This window comes from Miscanthus floridulus, chromosome 12 (assembly GCF_019320115.1).
Source record: "Miscanthus floridulus cultivar M001 chromosome 12, ASM1932011v1, whole genome shotgun sequence".
NCBI classification, from domain to species: Eukaryota; Viridiplantae; Streptophyta; class Magnoliopsida; order Poales; family Poaceae; genus Miscanthus; species Miscanthus floridulus.
The window spans coordinates 70,013,802-70,041,119 of NC_089591.1; the positions used below are offsets into that span (position 1 = coordinate 70,013,802).

At 45.1% G+C, this 27,318-nt stretch overlaps 4 protein-coding genes and 2 pseudogenes across 4 annotated transcripts; 4 read left to right on the forward strand and 2 right to left on the reverse strand.

The window, feature by feature from the left end:
• Positions 1-46: 46 nt before the first annotated feature.
• Positions 47-3,222, forward strand: LOC136497295 (uncharacterized; annotated as a pseudogene).
• A 2,122-nt stretch (positions 3,223-5,344) lies between these two features.
• On the forward strand, positions 5,345-7,872 carry LOC136497292 (cell division cycle 20.2, cofactor of APC complex-like; annotated as a pseudogene).
• Positions 7,873-8,771: 899 nt separating this feature from the next.
• On the forward strand, positions 8,772-14,270 carry LOC136497291 (clathrin interactor EPSIN 1-like). The gene is made up of 11 exons (XM_066493091.1): positions 8,772-9,121; positions 9,235-9,286; positions 9,740-9,819; positions 9,894-9,972; positions 10,141-10,224; positions 10,324-10,469; positions 10,555-10,779; positions 11,078-11,175; positions 11,803-11,980; positions 13,007-13,617; positions 13,728-14,270. Exons 1-11 carry the CDS (start codon positions 9,081-9,083, stop codon positions 13,913-13,915), a joined length of 1,782 nt encoding a protein of 593 aa, XP_066349188.1. The 5' UTR covers positions 8,772-9,080; the 3' UTR covers positions 13,916-14,270.
• A 1,389-nt stretch (positions 14,271-15,659) lies between these two features.
• On the forward strand, positions 15,660-18,424 carry LOC136497303 (myb family transcription factor PHL11-like). The gene is made up of 6 exons (XM_066493099.1): positions 15,660-15,793; positions 16,296-16,372; positions 16,477-16,534; positions 16,621-16,693; positions 17,376-17,445; positions 17,532-18,424. Exons 1-6 carry the CDS (start codon positions 15,670-15,672, stop codon positions 17,883-17,885), a joined length of 756 nt encoding a protein of 251 aa, XP_066349196.1. The 5' UTR covers positions 15,660-15,669; the 3' UTR covers positions 17,886-18,424.
• A 498-nt stretch (positions 18,425-18,922) lies between these two features.
• LOC136497306 (uncharacterized) lies at positions 18,923-20,311 on the reverse strand. Its single transcript, XM_066493103.1, has 4 exons — positions 20,147-20,311; positions 20,024-20,065; positions 19,771-19,941; positions 18,923-19,329 (listed from the first exon to the last, which is right to left on the reverse strand). Exons 2-4 carry the CDS (start codon positions 20,048-20,050, stop codon positions 19,111-19,113), a joined length of 417 nt encoding a protein of 138 aa, XP_066349200.1. The 5' UTR covers positions 20,051-20,065; positions 20,147-20,311; the 3' UTR covers positions 18,923-19,110.
• A 292-nt stretch (positions 20,312-20,603) lies between these two features.
• Positions 20,604-22,711, reverse strand: LOC136497300 (ubiquinol oxidase 1a, mitochondrial-like). The gene is made up of 4 exons (XM_066493095.1): positions 22,296-22,711; positions 22,036-22,164; positions 21,032-21,520; positions 20,604-20,903 (listed from the first exon to the last, which is right to left on the reverse strand). The coding sequence occupies exons 1-4, from the start codon at positions 22,608-22,610 to the stop codon at positions 20,844-20,846; spliced, it is 993 nt and encodes a 330-aa protein (XP_066349192.1). The 5' UTR covers positions 22,611-22,711; the 3' UTR covers positions 20,604-20,843.
• Positions 22,712-27,318: the final 4,607 nt, after the last annotated feature.

The following is a 27,318-nucleotide window of genomic DNA, read 5'->3' on the forward strand; positions in this document are numbered from 1 at the left end:
AAAAAAGAAAGACGCCTCGATCGCCGCCGAACCCAAGCCCGTCCACATGACGGCCGCCGTTGCGCGGCTGCTGCTTCCGAGGGTGGCCAAGACCACGGCCACCGCTCTATTCCGCGGCCCCCTCGATTCCTTCTCCAGTCAGCTTCCGAACGCTCGAGCCGCCGCTTCTGCGGCCGCTGGCCCTGTTCTCGCGGAACCTCTCCGAAGCCGCCTTCGACGCGCAGGCGCTGGATACCCGCTTTCCCGCCACCGTCATCACCGGGCTTCCTCGGCTCCGGCAAGGTGCTGCCTTCTCGCACAGTGCTTACTGATTGGTGCCGTGGTGTACAGTATGTAGCTGCTGCAAGTTCCCTTGAGCTCAGACAGCGGCTGATGCGATTGTTGCATTTCTCAATCTGATCCCAAATATAAGTGGCCACATAGTGCTCTACTTGTGAAAGCAAATGCTATAATGCTATTGCTGTGGAATTAGACATATTGTAAGCTTGTCGCCGTTTTGAATCACATACATGAGGCTATAGCCTATAAAAGTATAAAGCATTGATGATTATCTAGTAAGGTTGACTTATTGTACTGAGATCTAAATTTTGCAGACAACTCTCCTGAACCACATTTTGATCCTCACAGCATGGGAAGAGAATTGCTGTCATTGAAAATGAGGTAATCTTTTTTTTCCCGACTAATAAAATGAGGTAATCTCAATAGACATATATCGGTAATAATTTAAGATTTTGATATTGTACGCTTCAGCTATGTAAGATAACCATTTATGGCATGTTTTAGTTATAGACCCAACATTTGCAATGAATTAGCTCAATTAAACACCGTGAGACCTAGTGCCCCCATGTTAATCAGCCATATTTTCTTTCCGTGTAGTTTGGTGAGGTGGATATTGATAGCTCGCTTGTTGCTAGCCACTCATCTGTTACTGAGGATATTGTAATGGTGAATAACGGTTGCTTGTGTTGCACTGTCCGAGGAGATCTTGTAAAGATGCTTCTGAAGCTAGTGAAGCAGAAGGGGGACAAGTTTGATCATATTGTTATTGAAACAACAGGTGAATCTTATTGGAATAAAATCCTTTCCTGCAGTACTATTTCAAATTTGTAGCAGATGCCAAAACTTTTCAATAATGAAACAGGCCCTACAGATGCATGATTCCATGATTTCTTCATTATCTGATAGATTCTACTTCATAGTCCAGGTCTTGCGAAGCCTGGTCCTGTCATTGAGACATTCTGTTCAGATGAGTTGGTCTCTTAAGTATGTGAAACTTGATGGTGTGGTTACAATGGTTGATTGCAAGCATGCCATGAAGCATTTGAATGAAGTGAAAGCCAGGTGGGTTGTAAATGAGGCAGTAGAACAAGTTGCCTATGCAGACCGAATTATATTGAACAAGGTATTTTCTGTAGTATATTGTATTAAAAGTTCACTATTAATTGTTCGCCAGTTACATTTCTATCTGCATTTTTTGGTTCTAGAATAGAACTTATCAGGAATTTGTCTTTTTTTCCCCTAATGTTCCATAAATTCTGTAATACAGGTTGATTTGGTTGATGATGCAGAATTGGAGGCATTGACTAACAAACCGAAGGTAGATTGGTATAATCCTTTAGATAGAAAAATTGCAAGCTTGTTGTGTTATATAAATACGAAGACCAAAATTCTCCTGCAGTTCATAAATGGGATGGCACAGATGAAAACAGCGAAGTTTGGTGATGTTGACATGGACTTTGTGCTGGGAATTGGAGGCTATGACCTTGACAGGTTAGTAGTGTTTCGTTTCTTTGGTGTTGCCTGAGAGTTGCATATCATACATTGCTTCTATAATCGAGATAAAACATGCATAGGGTTGAGGCGGAAGTCCAGTTGCAAGATAGCAGGGAGACAGATCATTGTCACCATGGAGATGAACATGGTAAAGTGCACCCTTTGATGTCCTTTTCTCTGAATCTTCTGGATTTGTATCTCGGATCAAATCTTATGATGAAGAAATGGTTACAGTTACTTTCAAATTGAGGTGGCAGCCAAGTTTCACTGCCAGTGCTTTGCACTGACGTTCGTGTGGACATATTTTTGTTAACTTTCTGTCACAATTTTAGTTTACTCTTTTGGCATGTAGGACACCATCATGATCATGTCCATGATTCAGCTGTCACTAGTGTGAGCATTGTTTCAGAGGGATTACTTGATCTTGATGAGGTAAAATTACTTGGATTAACCAAAATTGCTGTGAAGAACTCACTTGAAATATACTCCCTCCATCCCAAATTATAAGTCATTCCAAGAATCTTGGAGAGTCAAACCATCTCAAGTTTGACCAAATTTACATGACAAGATAATAACATTTATGATGCCAACTAAGTATCATTAGATTCTTCATTAATTATATTTTCATACTATACCTATTTGATGTCATAAGTCTTTGTAATTCTCTCTATAATTTTAGTCAAACTTGAGATACTTTGACTCTCCAAGGTTCTTGGAGTGACTTATAATTTGGAATGGAGGGAGTACTACTCTTGGGTATTCATCCCTTCATTACTGTCTTTTTAAGGTTAATGATTGGCTGGAGAGACTGGTTGATGAGAAAGGGGAAGATCTGTACAGATTAAAAGGTGTTATATCCGTAAATGAGTCCACTGGACGCTTCGTGTTTCAGGTAGCTGATCTTTTTCTTTTCCATTTACCTGAATGAATTTGAAAAGATACATCTCCTAATTTTAGTTTTGTTTTGACTTTTGAGTGATGCTGTTAGTTTTTTATTAGCACAGAAGATCTCTTTTCTTATTTCTTTACTTCGGCACTTGTAGGGCGTGCACTCTATGCTGGAAGGATGCCCAGGAAAGCCGTGGGAACCTGATGAGAAGAGAATCAGCAAACTCGTGTTTATTGGCAGAAATTTGGACGAAGCTGCACTTCGAAAGGCCTTCAACGGTTGCTTACTCTGAACTTTCTGATCGTGTGTTAATCCTGAGTGATTGAATCTGCAAAAGAATGCACCGCAGGGTAAACAGGCGGGACTGCAGATTCCATGTTTTGGCCGCTGCTGTCACCTCGTGTTCACTTGAGAAATCGACCACTGTTACTAATTACCAACATCCTAAGATAGCGCAATCCTTTTTTGAGGTGTTTTTGTGCTTGTGTGTCTGAGTTCAGAATCAGACTGGTGATACGTGAATTGAGAACTTACTTGCAACATTCTTGATGTGGATTAGATCCGGGTGCTATAAATTGATTCAATCGACAACGAAACTAAAGATTCCACGCCCTGGAAACACGTGTTTTTTTTATTCCGTAAAAAAAACACGTTTTTCTATGTCCTGGCTGCTATTTGACTGCACCGGACCTAATATTAGCCCAATTACTCAAAGATAAAGAACACTACAGCGTCACACAGTGTGTAAACATATCACATCGCCAGCGATGATTAATCTGCTCAACAACATTTTCCATGCGGACGTGCCCGGACCGGACGTCCGTCAGGGGCGCTAGCATATGGACAGCGGGTCGGGCTCGTGATGGAGCGCACTAGTAGGGGGCCTGTGCTGCCCTGCCCACACCGCCCCGCACATTGTCCGCGCCGTCGGCCGCTTTTCACGTGTATACCATGTGCAACACATGATCTATTTTTGAAACATCCAGATGCAATAGTTGTAATATACAAAAGAAGACAAATAAAACACTTAAACAAGCGTCTAAAACACTTACAAAAATGCCTAAAAAACATTTAAAACCCATTGCAAACATATGCAACATTCAGATGAAACACTCACAAACATACGTATGAAAAATACCTGAAAACACTTGAAATATATGCTTGCAACATGCATGTATATGTAACATCCAAATCTATTTTTACAACATCCAGATAAAACACTTACAACATTCGTCTAGAACAAATGAAACATTTAGAATATGCACTTGAAACATAAGTGTATAGCCACTATAACATGTGCAACATCCCGATCTACTTTTACAACATCGATATACACCACTTGCAACATACTTCCTCCGTTCCAAATTATAAGTCGCTTTGACTTTTTTTTATTCATCAAATTTGCTATGTATCTAGACATATTATTACATCTACATGCATAGCAAAATGGATGAACCGAAAAAGTCAAAGCGACTTATAATTTGGAACGGAGGGAGTACCTCTGAAACATCTGAAATACTTGAAACATACTATTTGCAACATGTGCTTTTCCGCGTAGCATCTGCTTGCTGCTTGGACGAATGGAGGCCCGTCGACACGGAGCTTGATGCCGGCGCGGAGCTCGATGCCACGAAGTGGCGCAGAGGTCGCCATGTGGAGCTCGACGGCGGCACAGACCTTGGCAGGGGCAGAGGCAGGCAGATGGAGCGCGCCCGCGACGGAAGGTGTGAGTCCTGGCAGGGGCACGCGGCACGGGGCGGGCGGCGGGGGCGCGCGATGCGAGCAGGGGCACCGCGGTCGAGGGCGAGGTCCGTCCCGGAGCAGAGGCGCGCACCGCGCTGAACGAGCAGGCGACGCAGGGGCAGCGTTGGCGAGGCGCAGAGTGAGCGGGCGACTTATACGGGTTCGGTCCGAACGGCCGACATTACCTATTTCCATGTAATCACGGTCGTTTGAGACATATCACTGTGATCAAGCGGTTTGGCTATACTATATACTAGCCAGGGCCCCGCGCAGTCAGCGGGCAATAATAGTGAGAAATATGTGCAGAGAATGTATTTTTTAATGTTTTGCACAAAATGAATTGGCATGCTTTAATATGTAAAAGAATTACTTTTTTCTGAGGAAAGAAATGGTCTGACCTAGTATAAAAAAAACATTAGCTGATTGGGATCGTGTAGCGTTGAAAAGGAAGAGAGCAAAAGTAGCAAAAAAAAAACAGAAGTAAGTTAAAAAGAAAGCAGTATGTGGCATAGAAAGAAGAGAGCAGTATAAAAAGGGGGAAGAAAAGGGAAAAATCATTCGCTGCAGGAGTAAGGTACGACATCGAAAGGAAGAGGGAGCATGGGTTGGTACAGTAGTTGAGTACTGCTTATTATTAAAGGTTGCTAATGTTTGAAGGATATGTATTGTTGTTAATGGGTTTATATTGTTGCAAACGGATTAAAGGGCGTTAATGGTTAATGGGTACGTTCTGCTGTTAATGGGTATGCACTGTAAGAGGGTGCTGTAGGTAAACAGTGATCTGTGAAGGAGGGGGTGGTATATAGCTTTAGGAGCATAGGCTAGATAGGGTAGATAGTTGCCGGCTTGCGTAACTGCTGTACTACCGGCTATACAACACGTCAACACGCGAGCCTCCGTCGCCACCCAACGGCTGAAGTTCTCTCGGGCACTAGCCGTTACAGGTACGGGCTTGCCGCTTGCGGCTGCGGTGCTACAAACAAAACCCTTCTCCCCGCCCCCTTCCGTACACTCCTTCCACGGATCCCACCTGAATTGCGAAAGAAAACCTTCCCGTCTCCGCCGCCTCCATCTCGGCTCCCCGATCTCATCGTCCTACTCCGCCGCCTCAAGCGAATCCGGCGATCGGGGCGACGAGGGCGGGCGCCGTCTCGCGACCGAATCTCGTCGTTCTTGTTTGTGATAAATAAAGTAGCACATCCCTTTTGGCTGCGTTGTGACCTGTTTCTTGCTCCAGTTCTAAACCATGGACGCAGGACCGAACTCCATCTCGTCGCACAAGAGCCGCAGCCGGCGCGCCGCGGCGCCGCGGCCGGCGCTCCAGGAGGCGGGGTCCAGGCCGTACATGCCACCGCTCAGCACCGGGTCCCGCAACCCGTTGGCCAAGTGCTACGTGAGTTCCCGGCCCCAATGGCCCAATCCCCCCTCTTTCTTGGCACGCGCACGCAGGCTGTTGGACGGAATGCCGCAACGCTTGATGGATCCTTGTTTTGCAGGGCGACAGGTTCATCCCGGAGCGGTCGGCGATGGACATGGACTTGGCGCACTACCTGCTGACGGAAGCCGAGGAAGGGCAAGGAGAACCCGGCTGCTAGGGTTTCCCCGGCCAAGGAGGCGTACCGGAAGCTGCTCGCCGAGAAGCTGCTCAACAACCGCACAAGGATCCTTGCCTTCAGGAACAAGCCGCCGGAGCCTGAAAGCATGCTCACGGATCTCCGTGCTGATGCGACCCAAGCCAAGCCGGCGAAGCAGCGCCGACAAGTTCCCCAGGTATGCACGCCTAGCTATATACAATAACTCTTTGGCTTGCACGTTCCATGATGTTCCTGACTGAATGCGCGTTGTACCTATTGTAGTCTGCGGAGAAGGTTCTGGATGCCCCAGGGCTCGTTGACGATTATTACCTGAACTTGCTAGACTGGGGAAGCAGCAATGTGCTGTCCATCGCGCTGGGCTGCAAGGTGTATCTCTGGGACGCCTCCAGTCAGTCAGTGACCGAGCTTGTTACCATTGATGAGGACTCTGGTCCTGTCACAAGCGTTAGCTGGGCTCCTGATGGCCAGCACATTGCCATAGGCCTCAATTCCTCTGATGCCCAGCTTTGGGACTCCACCTCAAACCGACTGGTTGGTAGTCTCCTGATAATATGTTCTTTTATCAATGGTTGTGCTTAAGTTGCTCATTGTGAATTGTGCTTAAGATGCCCATTGTGATTGATTCTTTGCAGCTGAGGACACTGCGAGGGTTGCATGAGTCAAGGGTTGGTTCTCTGGCATGGAACAACAGCATCCTGACAACTGGCTGGCATGGATGGCAAGATCGTGAACAATGATGTGAGGATCAGGAACAATGTTGTGCAGACATACCATGGGCATGAGCAGGAGGTGTGTGGGCTCAGATGGTCAGGATCAGGGCAGCAACTGGCCAGTGGTGGAAATGACAATCTCCTACACATCTGGGATGTGTCCATGTCATCCTCTGTACAGACTGCAGGGCATACCCAATGGTTGCACAGGCTTCAGGGCCACTTGTCTGCCGTCAAGGCATTGGCATGGTGTCCATTCCAGAGCAACCTGCTGGCTTCTGGAGGTGGTGGAGGTGACCGATGCATAAAGTTCTGGAACACCCACACTGGTGCATGCGTCAATTCAGTCGACACTGGATCGCAAGTGTGCGCGCTGCTCTGGAACAAGAATGAGAGAGAGCTGCTGAGCTCGCATGGATTCACTCAGAATCAGCTCATCTTGTGGAAGTACCCGTCGATGGTTAAGTTGGCTGAACTCAATGGCCACACATCACGCGTCCTGTTCATGGCTCAGGTAATCTTGGCTCCTTTACGCCTTGTGCTTTCGATTGCCTTGTGTTGTGGCTTGCTTGACACTACATTTCCGTGAATGCATTGCTTATGGCTCGCTTGCCCTTGCCTTGCGGTAATTCTGCAGAGCCCTGATGGATGCAATGTGGCATCTGCTGCAGCAGATGAGACATTGCGGATCTGGAATGTGTTTGGAACTCCTGAAGCCGTGCCTAAGGCCTCCTACACTGGGATCTTCAACAGTTTCAACCATATCCGATGAGGAAATGCCATCATTGGTATTGCTCTAGCCCTTCATACCGATCATTTGTGTACTTATCATTTCACGCAATCAGGAACTGGTTATATATGATCATCTTTTCTTCCCTCTGCAGTTATCAAGAGACCTTCCGGAGCCTGCTGACCTGTTGATAGGAACGGGTCCTTTTTAACATCACCGCAAGGCACAAGGAACCGCTGACCTGATGTTCCATAGAGGGATTATCATCAGACACTATTATGTGTTGACATGTGTACAGTTGTTGGCTATTTGGGGTTTTCTAGGGATGTAATCACATTGACGTTATATTTCAACTTGCTATATGCTGGTAACATTGGTTGCTGCCATACTGGTCCATAATGTACATATGTTTTCGATAAAAAAAAAACTTGTATCATATTTCTGTGGTTCTCTTGTAGTTATCCTCATTTAGCCTTCAGTCTATCCATGATCTTGTGCTGATATTAGCATGTTGATGGCAAGAGGAATAGTAAATACTTCCTCCGATCCAAATTGTGATCATTTTAGCTTTTTCCTAAATCACCTACAACATCAAACTAGATTCATTACATACAACATGGAAGCTATTTTGATAGTATATTTATTTGATATTATAGATGTTATAATATATTTTTCTATAAGTTTGGTCAAAGTTAGACATGTGACTTAAAACAAAGCTAAACGTAGGGCCTATTTGGCTGGTATTAAATCCGGCTTAAGCCGGCTAAAGCTGTTTTATCGTGAGAGAAAAATAATGTAGATTCTAACTGATAAGTTCAAGCGAACAGGCGACTAGTTACAAATTGAAAATGGAAAGAGTAGCTGATATTAGCATGTTGTCAGCTCAGCAGTTAAGAATTGCTTGCTTTCTCCGTCAACAAAATAGAAAATTTTTCATGTAAGCTTACCAGCATAACCCAATGCTGCTACTGCATGCTGTCAGGCCATGCAGTCTCCACCCCTGATTTTTGTACAGCATTGCTACGCTGTAAAAGTGCTCTGGTCACCCAACAGAAAATCCCCGATCAGAGCTACAATCCAATTTTCTAACGCAGAGATTTCACATTACTTTGACTTAGAGAAAGATAGAGTAATTCCCAGATCCAATGCAATGCAACCAAATGTGGTAGGCTGGTAATACATCAGCATCAATCTAGCATGGCATGTGTTCGTGACTGTGCACTTGAACTGGCTGCAGATGGACCGTCAGATCATGGCCCTATCTGATCCTGACCGTCCAAAGATACCCACCCATAGGCCATCCATAGCTAACTCATATCGCAGGTGGCCATCTGCCCACTTCACCGCTTCCCCTTTCTCCCACGTTTCCTTCCCCGGCTCCCCCGCTCTCCTTCGCTGCATCCCGCGCGCGCCCTCCGCCGCCGGCGCCAGGGGCCTCGCCGTGGGGGCGGAGGCCGGGCTGTAGACCGGGATCCGCGAGGATTCTGTTGCGTCCTTAACGGACACGGCGATTCGTTCGGCGTGTCCACATCGTGGCACAGCTTGAGCCACTCCTCTAGCTGCCACTGCAACTCGGTCGGGCGGAGCTTAGATCTGATCCCAACGAACCTGCAGCCGGCTGCAGCCACTCCTCGCCGGCGATGGATTTCATGAAGGTTTTCGATCAGACTGTGCGCGAGATGTAAGTTCTGGCCTTGTCTATGCTCTCGTTGGCGTCGTTAGATTCTGAGAGTGATGCTTATTGGATTCGATCCTTCGGATCTTGATCTGCGTGTTGCGCGTGTACTCGTGCAGAAAGAGGGAGGTCAATCTGAAGGTGCTCAAGGTCCCCGAGATCGAGCAGAAGGTCGGATCTCGCCCCGCCCAGATCTTAGCACTATCTCTCTGTAAAATTTTTCCCCCTTTTATTTATGTGTTGGAGTCGTAGTTCTTTGATTGGTTCATGTGGTGGGTGAGGGAGCAATCATTTCACGATATCGTGTAGTTTGGATGTGTTTTCTGTATGACTTCATTATTTTATTTCTACAATTTGAAATGGATACGAGTTTACATTGCCAAATTAAGATATTATTAGTTGGTCCAGCAAAATTTATGTTGAAATTTGTATAATTAGTAATCTATATGGTACCTGAAACACCATTTTTCTGCACACTAAATGGTGCCTTGGCAACATATATTATTATAAATCTGTGATCGCTTGCTTTAATTAAGTATAAAGTTAACAAAAATGCTTTACGGCATGATAGCCTGTGGATTAACCCATGTATACCTCTCCCTGTTATGTTTTAAAAAACATCAGGTACTTGATGCAACAAGTGATGAACCGTGGGGCCCTCATGGAAGTGCTCTTTCAGAGCTTGCACACACTACCAAGAAGTTGTAAGTTCTAGTCCCTTGGGTTGTGTCTTCTCAACTTCTTGTTGTCAATGCTCAAATGCTTCTGAAATCTGCAGCGCTGAGTGCCAGATGGTAATGAATGTCCTATGGACTAGACTGTCTGAGAGAGGCGCGAATTGGCGTCATGTGTATAAGGTTATTGGTCTTTCATGATCGTTCTATGATATTACTGTTTCTCATCAAGTGATGAGTCTTTATTCCATATATTCTACATTGGCCATAGAAACCACCAAAGAGAACAACTTGTGTATCTAATTTTCTTAATCAATTGTTTTGTTTACTAAGAAAAGACTTTTTGTTCAGGCATTGACAATTATTGAGTACTTGATAGCCAATGGTTCTGAGAGGGCAGTTGATGACATTCTTGATCATTATTCTAAGATCTCGGTATGGATTTTCTTTGCTTTTATGATTTTATCTATACTTTGTCATTTGTTGATCTTGAATGCAATTAAATATTTTCTTTCTTGTGTTGTGTTCGTGAAGGTCCTTTCGAGTTTTGAGTATGTCGAACCTAATGGTAAAGATGCTGGAATAAATGTGAGGAAAAAAGTAGAAACTATTGTGGGCATCATAAATGACAAGGAGAGAATAAAGGCCGTGAGAGACAAAGCAGCCAGTAATCGTGATAAGTAAGTTGTCTTGGAAAAGCTTTGAGTGTTTGCCATGAATTTTTGGATTGTGTACTCATCTTAATACTATTTGTTGTGGATGAAGGTACGTTGGACTATCATCCACAGGCATAACATATAAATCGAGCTCAGCCTCATTTGGTAGCAACTACAGTTCAGGCGAACGTTATGGGAGTTTCAGTGGTAAAAAGGAAGCTGACTCATACGGTGACAGTTACAGGGACAAAGAACCTGTTAAAACCTCCACAAGTAATAGTGGCGGACGGAAATCTGGCAGCAAGCTGAGGAAGGATGCGAAGCCTGATAGGAGGTTGTTCCAAATTACTTTGCATTTTCTTCATGCACCAAGTAGGGTTTCAGAGAACTGTATCTTTCTAGCGAGTGGGATAGGATGTCTGTGGTTGCTTTGCTGTTTGTTTGACATATTAATCAAATCCCAAGTGAAGTAAAATTTAATATAGTTTGAACAAAACAACTCACTGTCACAAAAGTATTGTGCTATTTTTATTGGAGATCATTGTGTGGATCATGCAAGACCATGGCAAGTTCAGTGATTCATGTCTGGACTTTTTGTTCCGTCACTGATGTTGATTTGTTTGAATTACCAGGAATGAGGATTATAGTTCACCCAGCTCTTTGAACCCCCCATCTAATACAAATAACACTGAGGACGACTTTGATGACTTCGATCCTCGTGGATCAAATGGTAAAATCTTTTACCTATTTGGTGCTTAGTTACAATATTTTTTGCAAAAAGTGAAGTTCTATGTTGGGCTTCTATCCAGTTCTAAACATGAACAGTGGTCGTGATGTTTTATTTTTAGAAAACGGAGATAGAAGTGAATGATACTGTCAGAACAATAACATAATTAATTTCTTTTTCATAACTGAATTAATTTGTTGAAAACCTGAAATAGGTCCTCATCAAGTATGATTTAGCAATAAGTATGCAGATATTGCCCTTTTTTTACACTTGCAAAAGGAACAAATTTGAGATTCGTGTGGCTTCCAAAATTAACTAAGGCAGGGACTTCTCCAGTTGTCCATTTGTGATTTCTTTTTATGATAACCTGCACAAATGCTGCCAGTTGTCCTAATCACTAAGTAGAGCGAAAACAGGGTCCAAGGAGATCACATGAGCCCCTGGGTTCTTCCTGCCACCCAAGACCTTTTTAGCTTAGGAAATGTACTTAAATTTATACGACATAAAACACCGCAGACTATGGCCTTGAAGCGTTCCTTGATGGCTTTCTGCACAAAAAATGTCTATTGATTGGCATGTCTTCAACAGGGTCTATGTGTGATTCTCATTGCTGTTTGTTTTTTTTTGTAGGCAAAGCAACTGCTAAACCAAATGAGGTGGATCTGTTTGGCCCAAACTTGATGGATGATTTTATTGATACATCTGCAGCAACTCCAGCAACAGAGAGTGCTGTAGAGCCACAGGTCGATCTGTTTGCTGATGCAGATTTCCAATCGGCAACAGAGACAGCTGCAAATACAGATGTCCAGGTTTGTTTCTCCACATGTTAAGGCTTCTTTATACATGTTAGAATATTATCTAATACTTGTGCATTCCTACAATCAATTGGATTACCTGGAAGAGGATGAATATAAACAAAACTGTGCAGCACTGTTGTACTGTTCCAACCTAAAATTAAGGAAGAATTGGCCACAGGAGACTGAACTTTACTGCCATTTGCTATATCTCACTGAACTTTCACTATTAACCTAGGTACCATTAAAGAATTGTCTCTTTGCCACAGTACACCACAACCACTAGAATATGAATTCCCTGGATTCAGGTGAGTATTGGTGAATAGACTATTTTGCCCTTCAGGTTGCAGCACAGGACACCACAACTACTTTAGCAGATGTATATCCATGTAAAGAAACCTGATGACATAATAGAACTTTTGAAATGATAAAGTTTGCCAACTCTTGTGTCACCAAAACAGTTATGCTTGATCATATTAGTTCAGTTATCACCAGGCATAAGAAGTAAACATATTTGAACTAAGTAGATTCACTAACTCAATTTGAGCTTCACTAATTTTGTGCACTGCACACACTGAGGTGACCATCTTGCCTCTGTAGCTTCATGTATACCATGTGCCATTAAATAAATAAGCAGTGCTAAAACAAGGACATAAACATGAATTCTGTACAAACAACATAATGCCCTCAAGACTATTTTCATGACAGCTATAAAACAAATATTTTCACCCAGACAAAATAATCGATTTTTTCCCCTTAAATTTACTGATTAGCACTAGGCTTAGGGCTTGGGCACCATCTTCAATTTCTTTTCTCTTACTATAAATATACGAAGGGAAACTAATATAATTGGCAAAGAGCAATGATTTTGTGATGGATTGTAGCTAAACAGTGAAAGTTTGGTGTGAAATTGCAAATGCCAGCAAAGTTCATTGTCTTGTGGTAAAATTTTCAAAAAAAAATAATATTGTTATCAAATCATGTATTTCTGCAATCCTCTATGATGATACACGTTGCTCATCATACAAAAAATACTGCAGGGCCAATGTTGACCTTTTTGTGGAAAAGACATCTTTTCCTGCAGCATTTCCACCACAGGCTGGGTTTATTCCACCACCTAGTGCCGGGACATCTTCTGAAGTAAATACTTCTGTATCCAAGAAGGCGGCTCCTGAGCCTTTTGATCCTTTTGGTGCTATTCCTTTGAACAGTTTTGATGGATCTGACCCATTTGGTGGCTTCAGCTCAAATGCTGGATCATCTACCGCAGCACCACCCACACACAGTTCTACTGGAAATATCAGCACATCAAACCAGAACCTTCAAGCTGCATCCGACTTTGGTGCCTTTGTATCAAGCAATGAGGGAGCAGTTAAAGACCCATTCGATCTTTCTTCAAGTGCCAATGTCGGGAAAACACCTTTGGCAGCTCCCAAGATTGACGCATCTGATTTTGGTGCATTTGTATCTAGCACTGAGGAAGCAGCCAAGGACCCTTTCGATCTTTCTTCGGGTAGCAACCTTGGAAGGACAGACCAAGCACCTGTGGCAGCTTCCAAGCCTAACAAGAAGAAAGAAAATTTTCAGGTCAAGTCTGGCATATGGGCAGACTCTTTGAGCCGAGGATTGATTGATCTGAACATAACTGCACGTATGTTCCTCGTTTCTGTTTCCCCTGTTGTCATGACATCTATTCAACTTGATGTAAATGTCTAAATTCCGGACATGTTTATGTTTCTCATTGTTTCTGACAAACTGCAGCGAAGAAGGTGAACCTAGCTGATATTGGCATCGTCGGTGGCCTTGGTGATGGGTCCGATGAGAAGGCCATGCCCTCTTGGACCATGGGCACCGGATCTGGCCTAGGAATGTCTGGTATTCCACCAACACAAGCTGGTGGCATCGAGAGCTTAGCCAACTACAAGAAGCATCAATTTGGCTTCAAATAAGCCGTGAACTTTCATACAGGAAAATACCTGTCATCTGCGATTTCCTCCTCGGCCGGGCTGCTCCTTCCATATGCCTTATTGATTTATCACTTTTTTGTTTTTGGCTTTGTTGATTACATTACATTACATTGTGTCAACCAATCTTGGCCCGTCTTGTCACGCGTGTATGCTATTTATAGGGTTTGTGGGTAAGCATGCAACTACCCATCACACACCCTGTGTTCCATATCAATGATAGGTATGTTCGCCATGCAGCATGTGTAAATTCTGTGACCTGCCGCTGTACTTTATACAGTAGCATTTTGCGGTGCTTGAGTTTGTATTCAATAATAAGAATCGATGCAGTTGATGTTGAGTCGTGGCCCATGCTGTTTGGCGCCGGTTGATGTGGTAAACGTTCACCAAAGTGAACCGGTTTTGTCAACAGATATTTGAGGGTTTGATCGGATGCCAATTGCCAACATGACCTGTAAATAGAGCCATCACATCACCGATCAGCATTGGCAGCTAGTAGAGATGCCAAAATAGGTGCTCCGGGGAATCTTTCCCGCAATGGTCTCATTACCTTCGCTATCCACGCAGCATCAAATCGTGGAGTATCACGAATGAATGGATCAAAACGATGTCGCATCGTCGTACGAGAAGAGCCAAACTAGAGTCACGAAGATGCCCGAATCTAGTACTAGGCTTAGCATTAGTATTAGTCTCGGCTAATCTTCTGCCATCTGTGATGGGGGTTGGGATGGAGACTGGTCCGTGGATCCAACTAAAACAGCAAGAGGGAGGGAGAGGCGGTGTGGTCACTGGTCAGCAGGTCACACGGCAACCACAGCTGGCGCGAATATTCCAGCGATATCAGTGCCAAACATCTTCGCCGTATCTCCCGCCCGCCCCGGGTCCCACCGGAGGCCGCCGCCGGAATATTCCGCTGTTCTGCCCGCACAGCCACAGCTGGACTCGCCGTTGAGTCCGCTCCGCACCCGACCCGTGCGGCCGTGCGTTCCGTTTGGTTCCCACGCAAAGATTCGAAACCGACGTGGTCTGCCTGCGATTTTCCTCCTTGTCTTGTCCAGTCTGAATGCTACCGGGGCCTTGTTTAGATCACCTCCAAATTCTAAGTTTTTTTCATTTTCTTTTCACAAATCAATCTTTAGACGTATGTATGGAGCATTAAATAGTAGATAAAAAAAATAACTAATTGTACAGTACGTTTTGCCGTTCACGCTGACCCCTAGCATAGCATCTGACGAAACGCCAGGGATCGGACGGTATTTTCTGGTGAAAAATCGACGCGTCCCAGTCCCAGCCTTGTGTGTGCTTCTTGTTGCCAATTGGGATGGGGTACGTTCCCAGCCGCTGTCTTGGCGCCTGGGCCTGAAGGCGCGGCGGCCAAGTGGCGCCCCCGGGTTGGAGGCGTGGCCGAGCGAGATGCCCGTCCGTTTTGTTCTATTCCTCGTGCCGTTGCGTTGCATCTGCCTGCACGGCTGCACCCCACCAGCTGCTCAAGTCGGCCTAGATTCCTCACACACATGACGCCCTCCTCCTTCTCCGCCACGCCCTGCGCTCCTCCTCTCGCTCTCCTCTTGTCCTCACATACACCTGTGCTCACGAGTCACGACGCTCGCGTTACACCGGCCGGCATCGTCTTCTCCCCCTATAGGACTAGGAGGCGGTAACGTTATATTCTCTTGAGCAAGAGCTTCGTCGTCTCCAGCTGCTGGGTGACTTTGGCCACCGGAGAGGGAGCGGCGATCATGATGCAGGGGAGCTACGGCTGCGGTGGAGCGGCGTCGCAGGCCCCCAAGCCACGGCTGCGGTGGACGCCGGAACTCCACCAGCGCTTCGTCGACGCCGTCACCAAGCTCGGCGGCCCGGACAGTGAGTTCATCGCTCTCGTTTTCCTTCCTCTATCCGTTCCCCGTGTAGCTTGTCCTGATGACGCCGTCTGACACTCCGACGCCAAGGCGATTGCTTGATGAGCCGAGCCCTCTGCAGTTTGCTAGTATATATGGTGTGCTTGTCGTTGTCGGTGTGCAATTTTTCTGTCCGATTTCTGCGCTGCCTGGCTTTGAGCCACTGCAAGGCTGCCGTTGCCAAGTCTAGAGCATAGTCAGAGGACAGCTGTAGTGTTGAAACAGCCTAAACTGGCACAGGTACAATTCCACTGACATGACCAAAAGGCAGTTGGAATTGAAAAAAAAAAGGTGCCACAAATTGCCTTTGAAAAAAGGCCACGTCGCGCGTCAAGTTCAATTCCTCTCTCTGAAGTCCCAACAGCCACTCTCTAGCTTTCCAAGCTCATATTCATCTGAATTTTGCTTCCTTACGACATCACAAACCTATACTGTGGAGTAACCATTTCTTGTGCTTCCTGGAACAGAAGCAACACCCAAGTCAGTGCTCAGATTGATGGGCATAAAAGGCCTCACTCTTTACAATCTAAAAAGCCACCTCCAGGTCTGACCTCTCTTTCTTCACTGCCTCAGCATTACTAGTACACACCAAGTCTCTTTCCCTTGCTCCATTGTACTGAAACATTGAGGCTTTTCTGATGCGCACAGAAGTATAGACTGGGAATACAGGGCAAGAAAAACACAGGCCTGGAACTTGCCAGTGACGGTATGAGCCTCGCACTTCCTCTCTTTCTGTCATCAGGATTTTCCGTGCAAGGGTTCCTTTCTTATGATCTTATCTTGCTTCCCCAGGACTTTTCTCACAAGGCCTCAGTTCAACCACAGCCCATCCTCCAGGTGTTCCTGCTGAAGGAAAGAACACGAGGTAACTAGCAATTACCTTTAGCTGGTACATTTCTGCAAGTGATATATCCACCTTTTGTGCCCAACATAAGGGCGATATTTGTTACAACTAATATAGCACATTGAGTCAAGTAGACAGCTGAAGATGCTAGAAAATGTTACCTTGAAAAAAAAAAGATCATACTGTTACAAGCAAGTATATAGGGATTTCCTGTCTGAACCTTAAGCCGTAACTCAAATATTTCTCGATCTCAACTCCTATTCTCACAAGTCTTAATAACTGAGACATGAGTCGTTAACTTCTTAATTGGTTTATTATCAAACCATGTATTCTTTAACTGCAAGTATGGGACTGTAGAGGTGTAATCAAAAGCAGGATAAATCAAAATCCAAAACCAGGATTCTGTCTATCAGTAGATATTACCATACAAACGGCATCCAAGTGCTACAGAATACGACTTGCCTAAAGTTCTCCTAAACATACTTAGGGCCTCACCTGTTACAAACAAGTAGTATTAACTTACACCAAAAGCAAGCAATTTCTATTCTATCTTATTTCCAAAATTTGTATGCAAACCTCCACATATAGAGGCCCACGAATGTGGATGCTACTGATTGCCTTTTAATTGGGCCCTTTTTATTTTGTTGAACTTTTCTGCGTTGGTTGAACTAATCATTTGTATTGCATTTCTTATGTGAATCAGAGAAATAGCACTTAGCGATGCACTAAGGTATCAAATTGAAGTCCAAAGGAAACTACAAGAACAAATTGAGGTAAGACAGATTTACATCATTGCCATGAGATTTGCACTCCAAAACTTTCTTCCATAAACACCGCAAGCGCTTATGTCTGTAATCAGGTGCAAAAGAAGCTGCAGATGCGAATTGAGGCCCAAGGGAAGTACTTAAAGACAATACTAGAGAAAGCTCAGACAAATATTTCCTTTGACACAAATGCATCCAATGGCATAGAATCAACAAGATCACAGCTCATGGACTTCAACCTAGCTCTATCAGGTTTCATGGACAATGCAACTCAAGTATGCAAACAAAATAGGGAGCAATTGGTGAAAGCTTTGTCGGATGACAACGATAAAGATAATCTAGGCTTTCAGCTGTACCATGTAGGAAGTCAGGAGGCTAAGGAAGTCAAATGCACACCAAAAACCGAAGACTCGCTCCTACTAGACTTAAATATTAAAGGAGGATTATGACCTCTCTTCTAGAGGAACGCAAGTATGTGAACTAGAATTGAAAATCAACCAGCAGATAGTATAAATTTGTTCACAAAGCTGTCAGTTTTGGGAAGTTCACTCTTTGCTATTAGATAATTTTTTTCCTGTGGGTGTTGAGCATGCTTGTCCAATGCCCACAGCTCACAAGTTTCGTTTACTCTCTTCTAATGTTATATTTGCTGAAAGAAGCTTTTGAATAAATAAATGTGGGCATTGTTTCAAATTCTTGAATTTTACACATATGTAGAATGTGGATACGAGAATGAGAGAGCTGCATCAATCTAGACTCAATGTATATGCATATCTAGACATTTAGTAACTTGATGTGCATCAAATATGTTCAGTTTCCCCCCCTGTTTCCCTGACCAAAGAAGATACATGCACCAAAGCTAAAAAGTTGTATGAGTGCCAAGAGCAGGACAACCGAAGCAATGAAGTGTTGAGTTTGAATTATCTGCATACAGGTCCGTGGTGTTAACATGCCAGCCATATGTACTAAAACTTCTGTCATTAGTTCTGATTGTTATTGAAGCGTTTTTTCCATAGTTCAATTATCGAACTATTAACTTAGTTGTAATGTATTAATGCAGAGTTGCCCACCTGACAAAACTTTTTTGGATAATAGCATTAATCAAGTCAAGATGTCTCATTTGTTATGACATAAGATTGTCCAAATATTTCTCTTGTAGCTTGGTCAAACTGTATTCGGGCTTGGCAACACTAAAAAAAAAGGGCGTACCCAGGTGCAGAGAGCTTCCGCTCTGTGCTGGGGTCTAGGGGAAGGGTGTTAGTGGCAAGCCTTACCCTCGCCTGTGCAATGCGAGGAGACCGCGACTCGAACCCGGGACCTTCCGGTCACAGGCGGTAAGACTCTACCGCTTGCACCAGGCCTACCGCTTGGCAACACTCAAAACCCCTCAAAATCATTCCTCAGAAACAAAACCCCTTAAAGTTCCTATACTCCTAAGCACCAGGAATATTGAGATTCCACTCCTTTAATGTAATATACCCACAAATCAAAAGACCAAAACTAAGTTATCTTAATTATTAACCAAGTTAAAAGGATATTATCCTTGGAAAACTGAATTAGTACAATATCAATCACCTCAAACTAATGTGTAGAAAACTCACACCCACGGAAAAGAGCATGGAAACAGAAGATTGCAACAAAACAAAACTGTGGATGTGCAGGAGAGGCAACCCTTTACTTGCCCCACTTTGAGAGGATCAAGATACCAAAAACTGTGAAGCATACTGAGGCCACAGAGCCAACCACAAGTGCAAAGGCATACATTTGGCTTGGAAGGTTAAGTTTCTCCTGAATGCTTTTCAAGCCTTTGTTGATCACCGGAGCCAAAGTAGCTGCACCGGCGACACGGAATGGCCTTGTGACATTGTTACCAGTCCACATTAGGATAACAATCTGACAAAAGGAAAGCAGATCAAGATCAATCTTAGGATACTAACACTTTTGCATTGGGCAAACATGCAGACAGAAACATGGTTAATGACAGCAACAGTTCAAACTTAGCCTAGTTGGCACCCTGGGATGAGAGAAGGTCAGATCACACTGAAATAACTAGTAGAAAAAAAATGATATCGTCTACAGAAAGAAAATGAGCGTATTTTGTCAGTATGAGACAATTTTTACCAAGTTATCTGTTAGCAAAGCACCTCAGAATTGTATTCTGCAACTAGTCTACAGATATCAAGGGTACAGAGGATTCCAGTTAGTCGTGTTAGCCAACCATGAACTTCTCCATCTAATTTGCCACTAGCAATCGAGAGAGAAAAAAAGTGGATCACAGCACCTATGCTACATGAGCAAACAACATAGCAAAGCCATAGCCCATAGAGAACATACACCGAGCAGAGCCTTGAGATTGGCCGCAGGGTTCTTGCCGATGCTCTTCTCGTAGCCGAGGAATGCGAGCACGAAGAAGGTCGTGTAGGTGACGGCGTCGAACAGGCCGTAAGCCAGCACGGCTACAAGGTCGAGCTTGGCTACCCTGGCCCTCGCCTCGGCGCTCTCCACCTGCGCACATTAATCACTCACAATCACACCGAAACCCCCAACAAGCTCCCCTTTGATTCAACCAACAGTCACCAGAACTGACCATCCACTTGGTCCAGAACCCACCCATCGGCCCGGTCTTGCCCTGCAAAATCAAGCGCAGAACAGAATTATCCCAGTGAAGTCCGCTCGGCACTTCAGGTGCTTATGGGTCGGGGTTAGCCACCTGCGGGTCGGGGTCGGTGGTGAGAAGCGGCGGCGTGGCAGCTTTGCAGGTTTGGGTTGCGGGATGACGCGGGCTTGTAGGCACCAGATGGTAGACATGGCGGAGGGCGGCGGCAGACGGTGGAGACCGAGGCCACGAGGGAAGCACCGCAGATTGGCCGCGGAAGGTGGAAAACGAGGGAGGCACGGCAGATGGGGCCAAGGGCTTTCAGTTCGCGCATCCCTCGATAATCTGCCATTTGGGACAACGACAAAGGTTGGCATGGCAATCAAGCGCCATAATCAGCCATCCAAAGCACATCGGACGCCCAAGTACAAGCAACGACAAATGAAATTAAGCACAACTAATCCTCTGCCAAACAAGATACGAGCTATGCAGAAATTTTACTTTCCAGAACAGAGAGCCCAATTCAGCTGACATGAAGAACCAAGGAACTTCAGGAAGTGGATAAACGCCAGAAAAGCACCTGTCACACTTAGAGATATGTACATAGATATGTAGAGTAAGCTTGCTCTGATAAAGACGACACATTGAGGCGTACATAAAATAGGTTTACTCTCAAACAACTGGTTGGAAAATATCCTGCTAATCGCGGTAGTAGTACTCATAACTCAAAAGCATTCTTTCTTTCCCTTAAAGACAAAACACTCATCATTTGCTTATTAGTGATGCAAAATTCAGCAGAGCACAAACAGCCTCAGTGGTATCCGATCGGCGCAGGGGACTGCTTCAGCTGCATGCCCTGGTAATGGATGTCCTGCAGGGCACAAGCAAATACCAATTCAGACTTCAGAACCAATCCCATAAACAACACACACACACGTGTCAACAAAATGAGATCAGGCAGAGGTTCTGCTATTGGAATTTGGGAGTATTATTTCGTACCGATGCAAAGTGGTTGACGTCGCGGTGGTGAGCCTCGTCGGCGCGCACGACGGTGACGACGTCCTTGAGCGTGGCGTTAGCGGGGAGGCGCCAGTAGTCGATGGCGATGGCCGGGGCGGGGACGTTCTCGATCTTGCCGGCCTCGAGGTCCTTGAGGTACTCGGTGTACGAGTGGATGGCCTCCTCCTCCAGGTAGCCGACGACGCGGTGCGCGAACTTCGGGGACAGGAGGTACCCGAGGAAGTAGGCGTTGAAGAAGACGCCCTGGACGGTGATGACGAGCGCGCGCTCGTACCACCTCGGCTTCGCCACCTCCATGAAGGTCATGAGGTGCATGCGCTCGTTCTCGGCCTCCTCCAGCAGCGCGCGGATCCAGCCGCCGCTCTGCTCGAAGCGGCGGAGTGAGCGCAGGTGGAGCAGCATGCCGCCCACCATTCCAGGCACCGCTGCCACGGTCTCCAGCATCATCGCCCGGCAGCCATACCGCCTCTGCAGACAAATCGCCCAATTCACAGGGTCAGCTTACAACAGTACAGGAATAATCGACCTTTCACAACCTTTGAAAATATGCAGATCATTTGCACATGCATCTACGAACGGAAATTCTTCTAAAAGCCAGATTAAAAAGATGAATTGTTAATACAAACAAAAAAAATTATCAAGCCTGTATTTTATTACTGGGCTGCCATGCCATAGATCCGTTTGCTGATGTTCTTGTCAGTTGTCACTATCCACCTTCGATATAGAATATAAAATCGATTCCCCAATGTGATCGATGTAAACTACTCGATTTCATCCACGTTGCAAATTGCAAATACAAGCTGCGACTTCCCAGAAAGCAGGAGAACCGAGAAAAAAGAAAACAGGAACCATTGATATACTTAACCCCCATGCCACGCCATGTACTAGTGAAGTCAGTATCTAGTGGTCCAACTAATTAGAAACGCCGAACTGATCATCCGCGCTATTGAACAGAAAGATCAATGGATTGTGCGTGCACGAACCTGGAAGAAGATGTCCGTGGGAAAGCGTAGCGACTTGACGGTCCAGTAGGCGATCTTATCCATCAGCGTCTTGGGCTCATGGTGCCTGGTGAGGTCAATGGACGTGTCCGCCGTGTACGTCTCCCATGGCTGCAACAAAAACAACATATTAATCACGCACAATTAGCGCAAATCGGTCCACCGCCGGGACGAACCGCAAAGCAAGGGCAGATAAAACTGAACAATGATCAAAGCGAGGCGGAGGGCAGCAGGGCGCGTACCCTAAAGCAAGTCCACTTCCACTCGGTGCCGTCGTCCCGCACCAGCTTGTTGTTTTGCTCGATCCCCCAGTAGCTGTTGATCACCACCGCCTTCTTGTCCCCTCCCTCCTTGGGGGCCTTGGCTGCCTCGTCCTTCGCCTCCGAGGCGGCGGCGGGGGAGGACGTGGACATCAGCCGTACCATGACTGCCTGGACACCGTTGTTGCCGCCGGCGAGCAATGGCCTCGAGGCCGCCGCCGGAGAGACCGCCGCTGCGGTGAAGAGACGGGAGCCGGCGCGGCGGAGGAGGATGGATCCGGCCCGGGAGCTCGTCATCGCTCGTGATCGTCGCCGCGTGGGAGAAGTTGCGAATTGCGATCGCCGCCGCCTGGGATCGGGGGAGTGAATCGTTGGTGGGCCACCTGTTTAGACGTGGGTCTTCGTTGCAGTTTGGAAATGAGGCGGATGTTTTGGGGAGGACTTTTATATAGGACTGGTGGGTCCGCCCCGTCAGCGAAGGGGAAGGTGCCGGGCTTCCAGAAACCCAGGAGGGTCTTTCTTCTTCTCCAAGTCGAATGGTTTTAATTAGCCCGTGATTTTTTCTTATGGTTGGAAACAGCCTGTGTCATTTAGGTTCACGTGTTTGCACGCTAAACTAAAACCTGTGCTTTTGTTGATGCGAAATTGGTACACGCATCAGATCTCCCTACAAGACATGCAAAGCTTGTACTAAGTTATTTTTCTTTTATTTTCCTGAGTGATGACGCTAAAAATACTAGATGCTTGTAAACGAAACTGCTTTGTAATGTTTCAGTTGAAATATTCCGTTCACACCATTGGATCGTCATCCATGGTACGAACTAGTACTTGTAGTACACCTACCCTGGAGTACATACATATATACAAATAAGAAGAGAAAAGCAAAGCAAAACGGTACTACATGATGGTTTCCGTTCTTTTGTTTGTTTTGTCTTGCGGACCAAGAAAGAATCTAGCGGTCCAGATTCCAGCGACCCCAGACCAAAACCAGGTTGTCAGTCAAATGTGGCAGCTACTATATTTAGGATGTGTTTCTTTTTTCTATAGAGCCAGTTTTTGCATTTAGAGTTTGCTTGGTTGGCTACCAAAATTTTCCATGCTCAAGATTTGGCAAGAAGAGGTTGCCAAAACTTGAGCAAAAATATTTGCCATATATTTACAATTGTGAGGTATTGGTAAATTTTGGTACCAAACCAAATGGCTGCCAAAATTTTGGCAACAAAATTTTGGCTTTCAACCAATCAGGCTCGAAGATCGTAACTCAACGGTATATAATGTAAATGCCAGGATAAATGAAATATGTATATATACTGGAATTCGGCCGAAAACTTTCTGGGCCTTGCTTAATTAATCTTTGCTGGCATTGATTGTATTTGCCACACAACCTAACAATATTGGCTCAATAAACAATGGTAGGGCATGCTTGTTATTATAGCTCCATTCTATACCTTTTAGCTTCTCGATTTTTTTGATGGAGTGATATTCATCACATGAATTATTTTAGTGGAGATTGAATATGAAGTAGTGAGAAACAGATTTTTTTTTTTAGCTCTCAACTTTCAATGTAAATGGAGAAATGATCATTACCTACTCTCCGCTAAAATCTTGATGTAATTTTGATGTTTGACTGAAGAGAAATGATTCTCCTAGAGAATCTGCCCCGAGGAGCTCTATCTATGCTAAACGGCCCAGCTCCTTAGTTTGGGAGCTAAGCCGCTAGCAGTAGCAGGAGACGAGAGGCAGTTGAGTATGCGTATGCTACTGTATGTAATCATCACGCAAATTTGTTTGCTGTTACGGTATTATTGCAACAACAACAAAACCTTTAAGTCCCAAACAAATTAGAATAGGCTAGAGTTGAAACCCAGCAGAAGCAATCAAGGTTCAGACACGTGAATAGCTATTTTTCAAGCACTCCTATCTAAAGCTAAGTCTTTGAGTATATTCCATCCTTTCAAGTCTCCTTTTATTGCCTCTACCCAAGTCAACTTCGGTCTTCCTCTACCTCTCTTCACGTTACTATCCTGGCTTACGATTCCACTACGCACCGTTGCCTCTAGAGGTCTTCGTTGGACATGTCCAAACCATCTCAACCGGTGTTAGACAAGCTTTTCTACAATTGGTGCTACCCCTAATCTATCACGTATATCATCATTTCGAACTCGATCCCTTCTTGTATGACCGCAAATCCAATGCAACTTACGCATTTTCGCGACACTTATCTGTTGAACATGTCGTCTTTTTGAAGACCAACATTCTGCACCATACAACATAGCAGGTCTAATCGCCTGTAAGGAAAATAGACCCTAGGTCCATTTACTTTGGATTTTGGTGTTTGATGACCAACACAACCAAATTGAACTAATGAATTTGCAAGTGATTGTTTTGTAGTTCAATAGGTTGCAAGACATGACTTGGACAAAGGCGATATGATGATCCGATGATCAACACCTTAAGCAAGACCCTAGAAGCACAAGAGAAGACTCAAGATATCAAGCAAAGTCCAAGCATAAAGATAGGAACCAAGCCGGACGCAAGATTGCGAAGAAACGAGCTCACAGAGGTGACCGGACGCTGGACCGAACGCTGGCGGAAAGCGACTCGACGCTCCGATCAAGAGGCTCGGCAACAGCAGACGCGATCGGACACTGGAGACAAACCAACCGGACGCAGGACTGCAGCGTCCGATCAAGTACAAAAAGGTTCTAGAGCGGCGAAATTGCGACCGGACGCGTCCGGTGGCATGTGACCGAACGCTGGCAGGGTCCGATCAGTTGATCATGGCTCTGACGGTCGGGACGACCGGACATGTCCGGTCGGGATGTGATCAGCGTCCAATCAGTAGCAGAAAAGCAGAATTTCGTCCCCAACGGCTACTTTCTCAGTGGGGCTTATAAAGAGACCCCCCCAACCGGGCATTTGAGGGGTGTGGAGCTGAGGAAACATATCAACGGTGTTGATACACCATTTTAGTGATCTCCACTTGCATAGTGCTTAGTGATTCATTAGGTGATTAGCATAGGTGCTTTGCGAAGTGCTTAGGTTGATTAGACCACCGCTTATGCGCTTGCTCTAGGTTTAGGCCTAGTATTTAGTGAAGTTTACATACCTCTTACCACTCGGTGCTTGCGCGCACCATTGTTGTACATCAGAGGGGCTTGTAGTCTTGCGATATCACACCAACCGCGGTTGTGGTGTGGCCGTCACCGTGTACCGGAGGGAACAAGGCCCGTGACGTTTCGACCGGAAGCTTGATAGTGAAGACGGCGGGGAGCATTTGGGAGAGGCTTGCCGAAAGGCACGTTGAAGACCCAAATGCGCGTGGGGAAGGCCTGAGGCTATCTACGGAGTTACCCGACCAGGAGTTTAGCCCTTGCGAGGGATTCCTTGCGAGGGGCTCCAACGAGGACTAGGGGGAAGCTTACGTGCTTCTCGAAACCTCGGTAAAAATATCGAAGTCGTAGACGGGAGTTTGCATATCTCTACTTTGCTCTTTAGCTTCCACATTTACATTGATTACATTACTCCTTTTGTGGTAGAGATAGCAATACACTAGCAAAACTATAGTTGCATATTTAGATAGTTTATCTTTTGCATAGGTTTTGCTAGGATTAAAAAAAGAGACCATGGTTAAGAGTTAGATTTTTAAGTTGCCTAATTCACCCCCCTCTTAGGCGTCACGGTCCTCTACAAGTGGTATCAAAGCCGGTTGGCTCAATTTGGACCTTTGGCTTAACTGCCGTTGAGCCGACGCTAATTAGAGGGTTTGTGATGGATACCTCTAGGCCTTCACAGTTTGACGGTACTAACTTCCCCTATTATAAGGCTAGAATGGCTTGCTACCTTGAGGCGGTTGATTTGTGAGTTTGGAGAGTCACTCGTGATGGGATAAAACCCATTAATAATCCCGATAAACCCACAAAGAGTGAAGAAAAGAAAATACATTTCAATGCTAGAGCTAAGAATTGCTTGTTTGAATCTTTTAGCATGGATGTGTTTAACCAAGTATTCATTTTAAATATGGCACATGAAATTTGGTTAAAACTCCAAGAGCTCCATGACGGCACATCTAATGTTCGTGAGCAAAAATATTGTCTAGCTAAACAAAATTATGATTCCTTTATAATGAATGATGATGAACTTGTTCGTGATATGTATTCTCGTTTGAATCTAGTTATCAATGAGCTCCATTCAATAGGACTAACAAAGCTAGATGATGCGGACATCATGAGGAAGATCATCTCCGTGCTACCACAAAAGAAATATACAAGCATCATCACCATCTTCACAACATGGAGGACTTGAGCGCCATGACCCTGGCCATAGTCATTGACAAGATAGTAGTATTTAAAATGTCATGCAAGATGGGTAAAGAAGAAGCCTCTTTATCAAGCAAAGGCAAAGCTCTTGCATGTAGCAAGAAAAAGAAGATGAAGGGCAAGCAAGTTGAGACAAGCTCAAGCTCAAGCTCCTCAAGTAAAGATGACGAAGAAGATGAGGATGATGATGATGATGATGATTCAAGTGATGATGATCAATCTTCCTCCTCCACCTCCGACCTTGATGAAGAATCAATCAAACTTATCAATAAGGTGAATAAGATGATCCAAAGGCTCAATGTCACGAGTGTGCCCATCCAAATCCAAGATCTTATTTTCACCAATCAAAGAAATGAGCAAAGAAAGAAATGATACTATAGATATGGTGAGTTGGGGCACTTTGTGGAAGTTTGTCCAAATAAGCCCACACCCAAGACAAAGAAGAAGACATGCAAGAACCAAGCCCTCATATTAATAAGGTCATGAGATGATTCTTCAAGTAAAGATCAACACCATCACAAGAGGCGAGGGTGCAAGCACTCATCATCAAGCTCTTCTCGTATGTGCCTTATGGCACGAGGTAACGTAAGCTCATCCTCTAGTGAGAGTGATAGTGATGATGAAATGCCTTCTTATGATGAAATTGTGCAATAAAATATTAATTATGCTAAAGTTTGCACTAGTCA

Excerpts from the sequence above, each read along its gene's own strand:
- LOC136497291 (XM_066493091.1), top strand. The coding sequence starts at position 9,081 with ATGGATTTCATGAAGGTTTTCGATCAGACTGTGCGCGAGAT. Across the intron at positions 9,820-9,893 it reads GCACACACTACCAAGAAGTT|CGCTGAGTGCCAGATGGTAA; the intron begins GTAAGTTCTAGT and ends TGAAATCTGCAG. Across the intron at positions 11,981-13,006 it reads GCTGCAAATACAGATGTCCA|GGCCAATGTTGACCTTTTTG; the intron begins GGTTTGTTTCTC and ends AAAATACTGCAG.
- LOC136497303 (XM_066493099.1), top strand. The coding sequence starts at position 15,670 with ATGATGCAGGGGAGCTACGGCTGCGGTGGAGCGGCGTCGCAGGCCCCC. Across the intron at positions 16,373-16,476 it reads ATCTAAAAAGCCACCTCCAG|AAGTATAGACTGGGAATACA; the intron begins GTCTGACCTCTC and ends TGATGCGCACAG. Across the intron at positions 16,694-17,375 it reads GCTGAAGGAAAGAACACGAG|AGAAATAGCACTTAGCGATG; the intron begins GTAACTAGCAAT and ends TATGTGAATCAG.
- LOC136497306 (XM_066493103.1), bottom strand. The coding sequence starts at position 20,050 with ATGGGTGGGTTCTGGACCAAGTGGATG. Across the intron at positions 19,942-20,023 it reads GGTTCTGGACCAAGTGGATG|GTGGAGAGCGCCGAGGCGAG; the intron begins GTCAGTTCTGGT and ends TAATGTGCGCAG. Across the intron at positions 19,330-19,770 it reads ATCTCAAGGCTCTGCTCGGT|ATTGTTATCCTAATGTGGAC; the intron begins GTATGTTCTCTA and ends TCCTTTTGTCAG.
- LOC136497300 (XM_066493095.1), bottom strand. The coding sequence starts at position 22,610 with ATGACGAGCTCCCGGGCCGGATCCATCCTCCTCCGCCGCGCCGGCTCC. Across the intron at positions 22,165-22,295 it reads GGAAGTGGACTTGCTTTAGG|CCATGGGAGACGTACACGGC; the intron begins GTACGCGCCCTG and ends TTTTTGTTGCAG. Across the intron at positions 20,904-21,031 it reads ACGTCAACCACTTTGCATCG|GACATCCATTACCAGGGCAT; the intron begins GTACGAAATAAT and ends TGTGCCCTGCAG.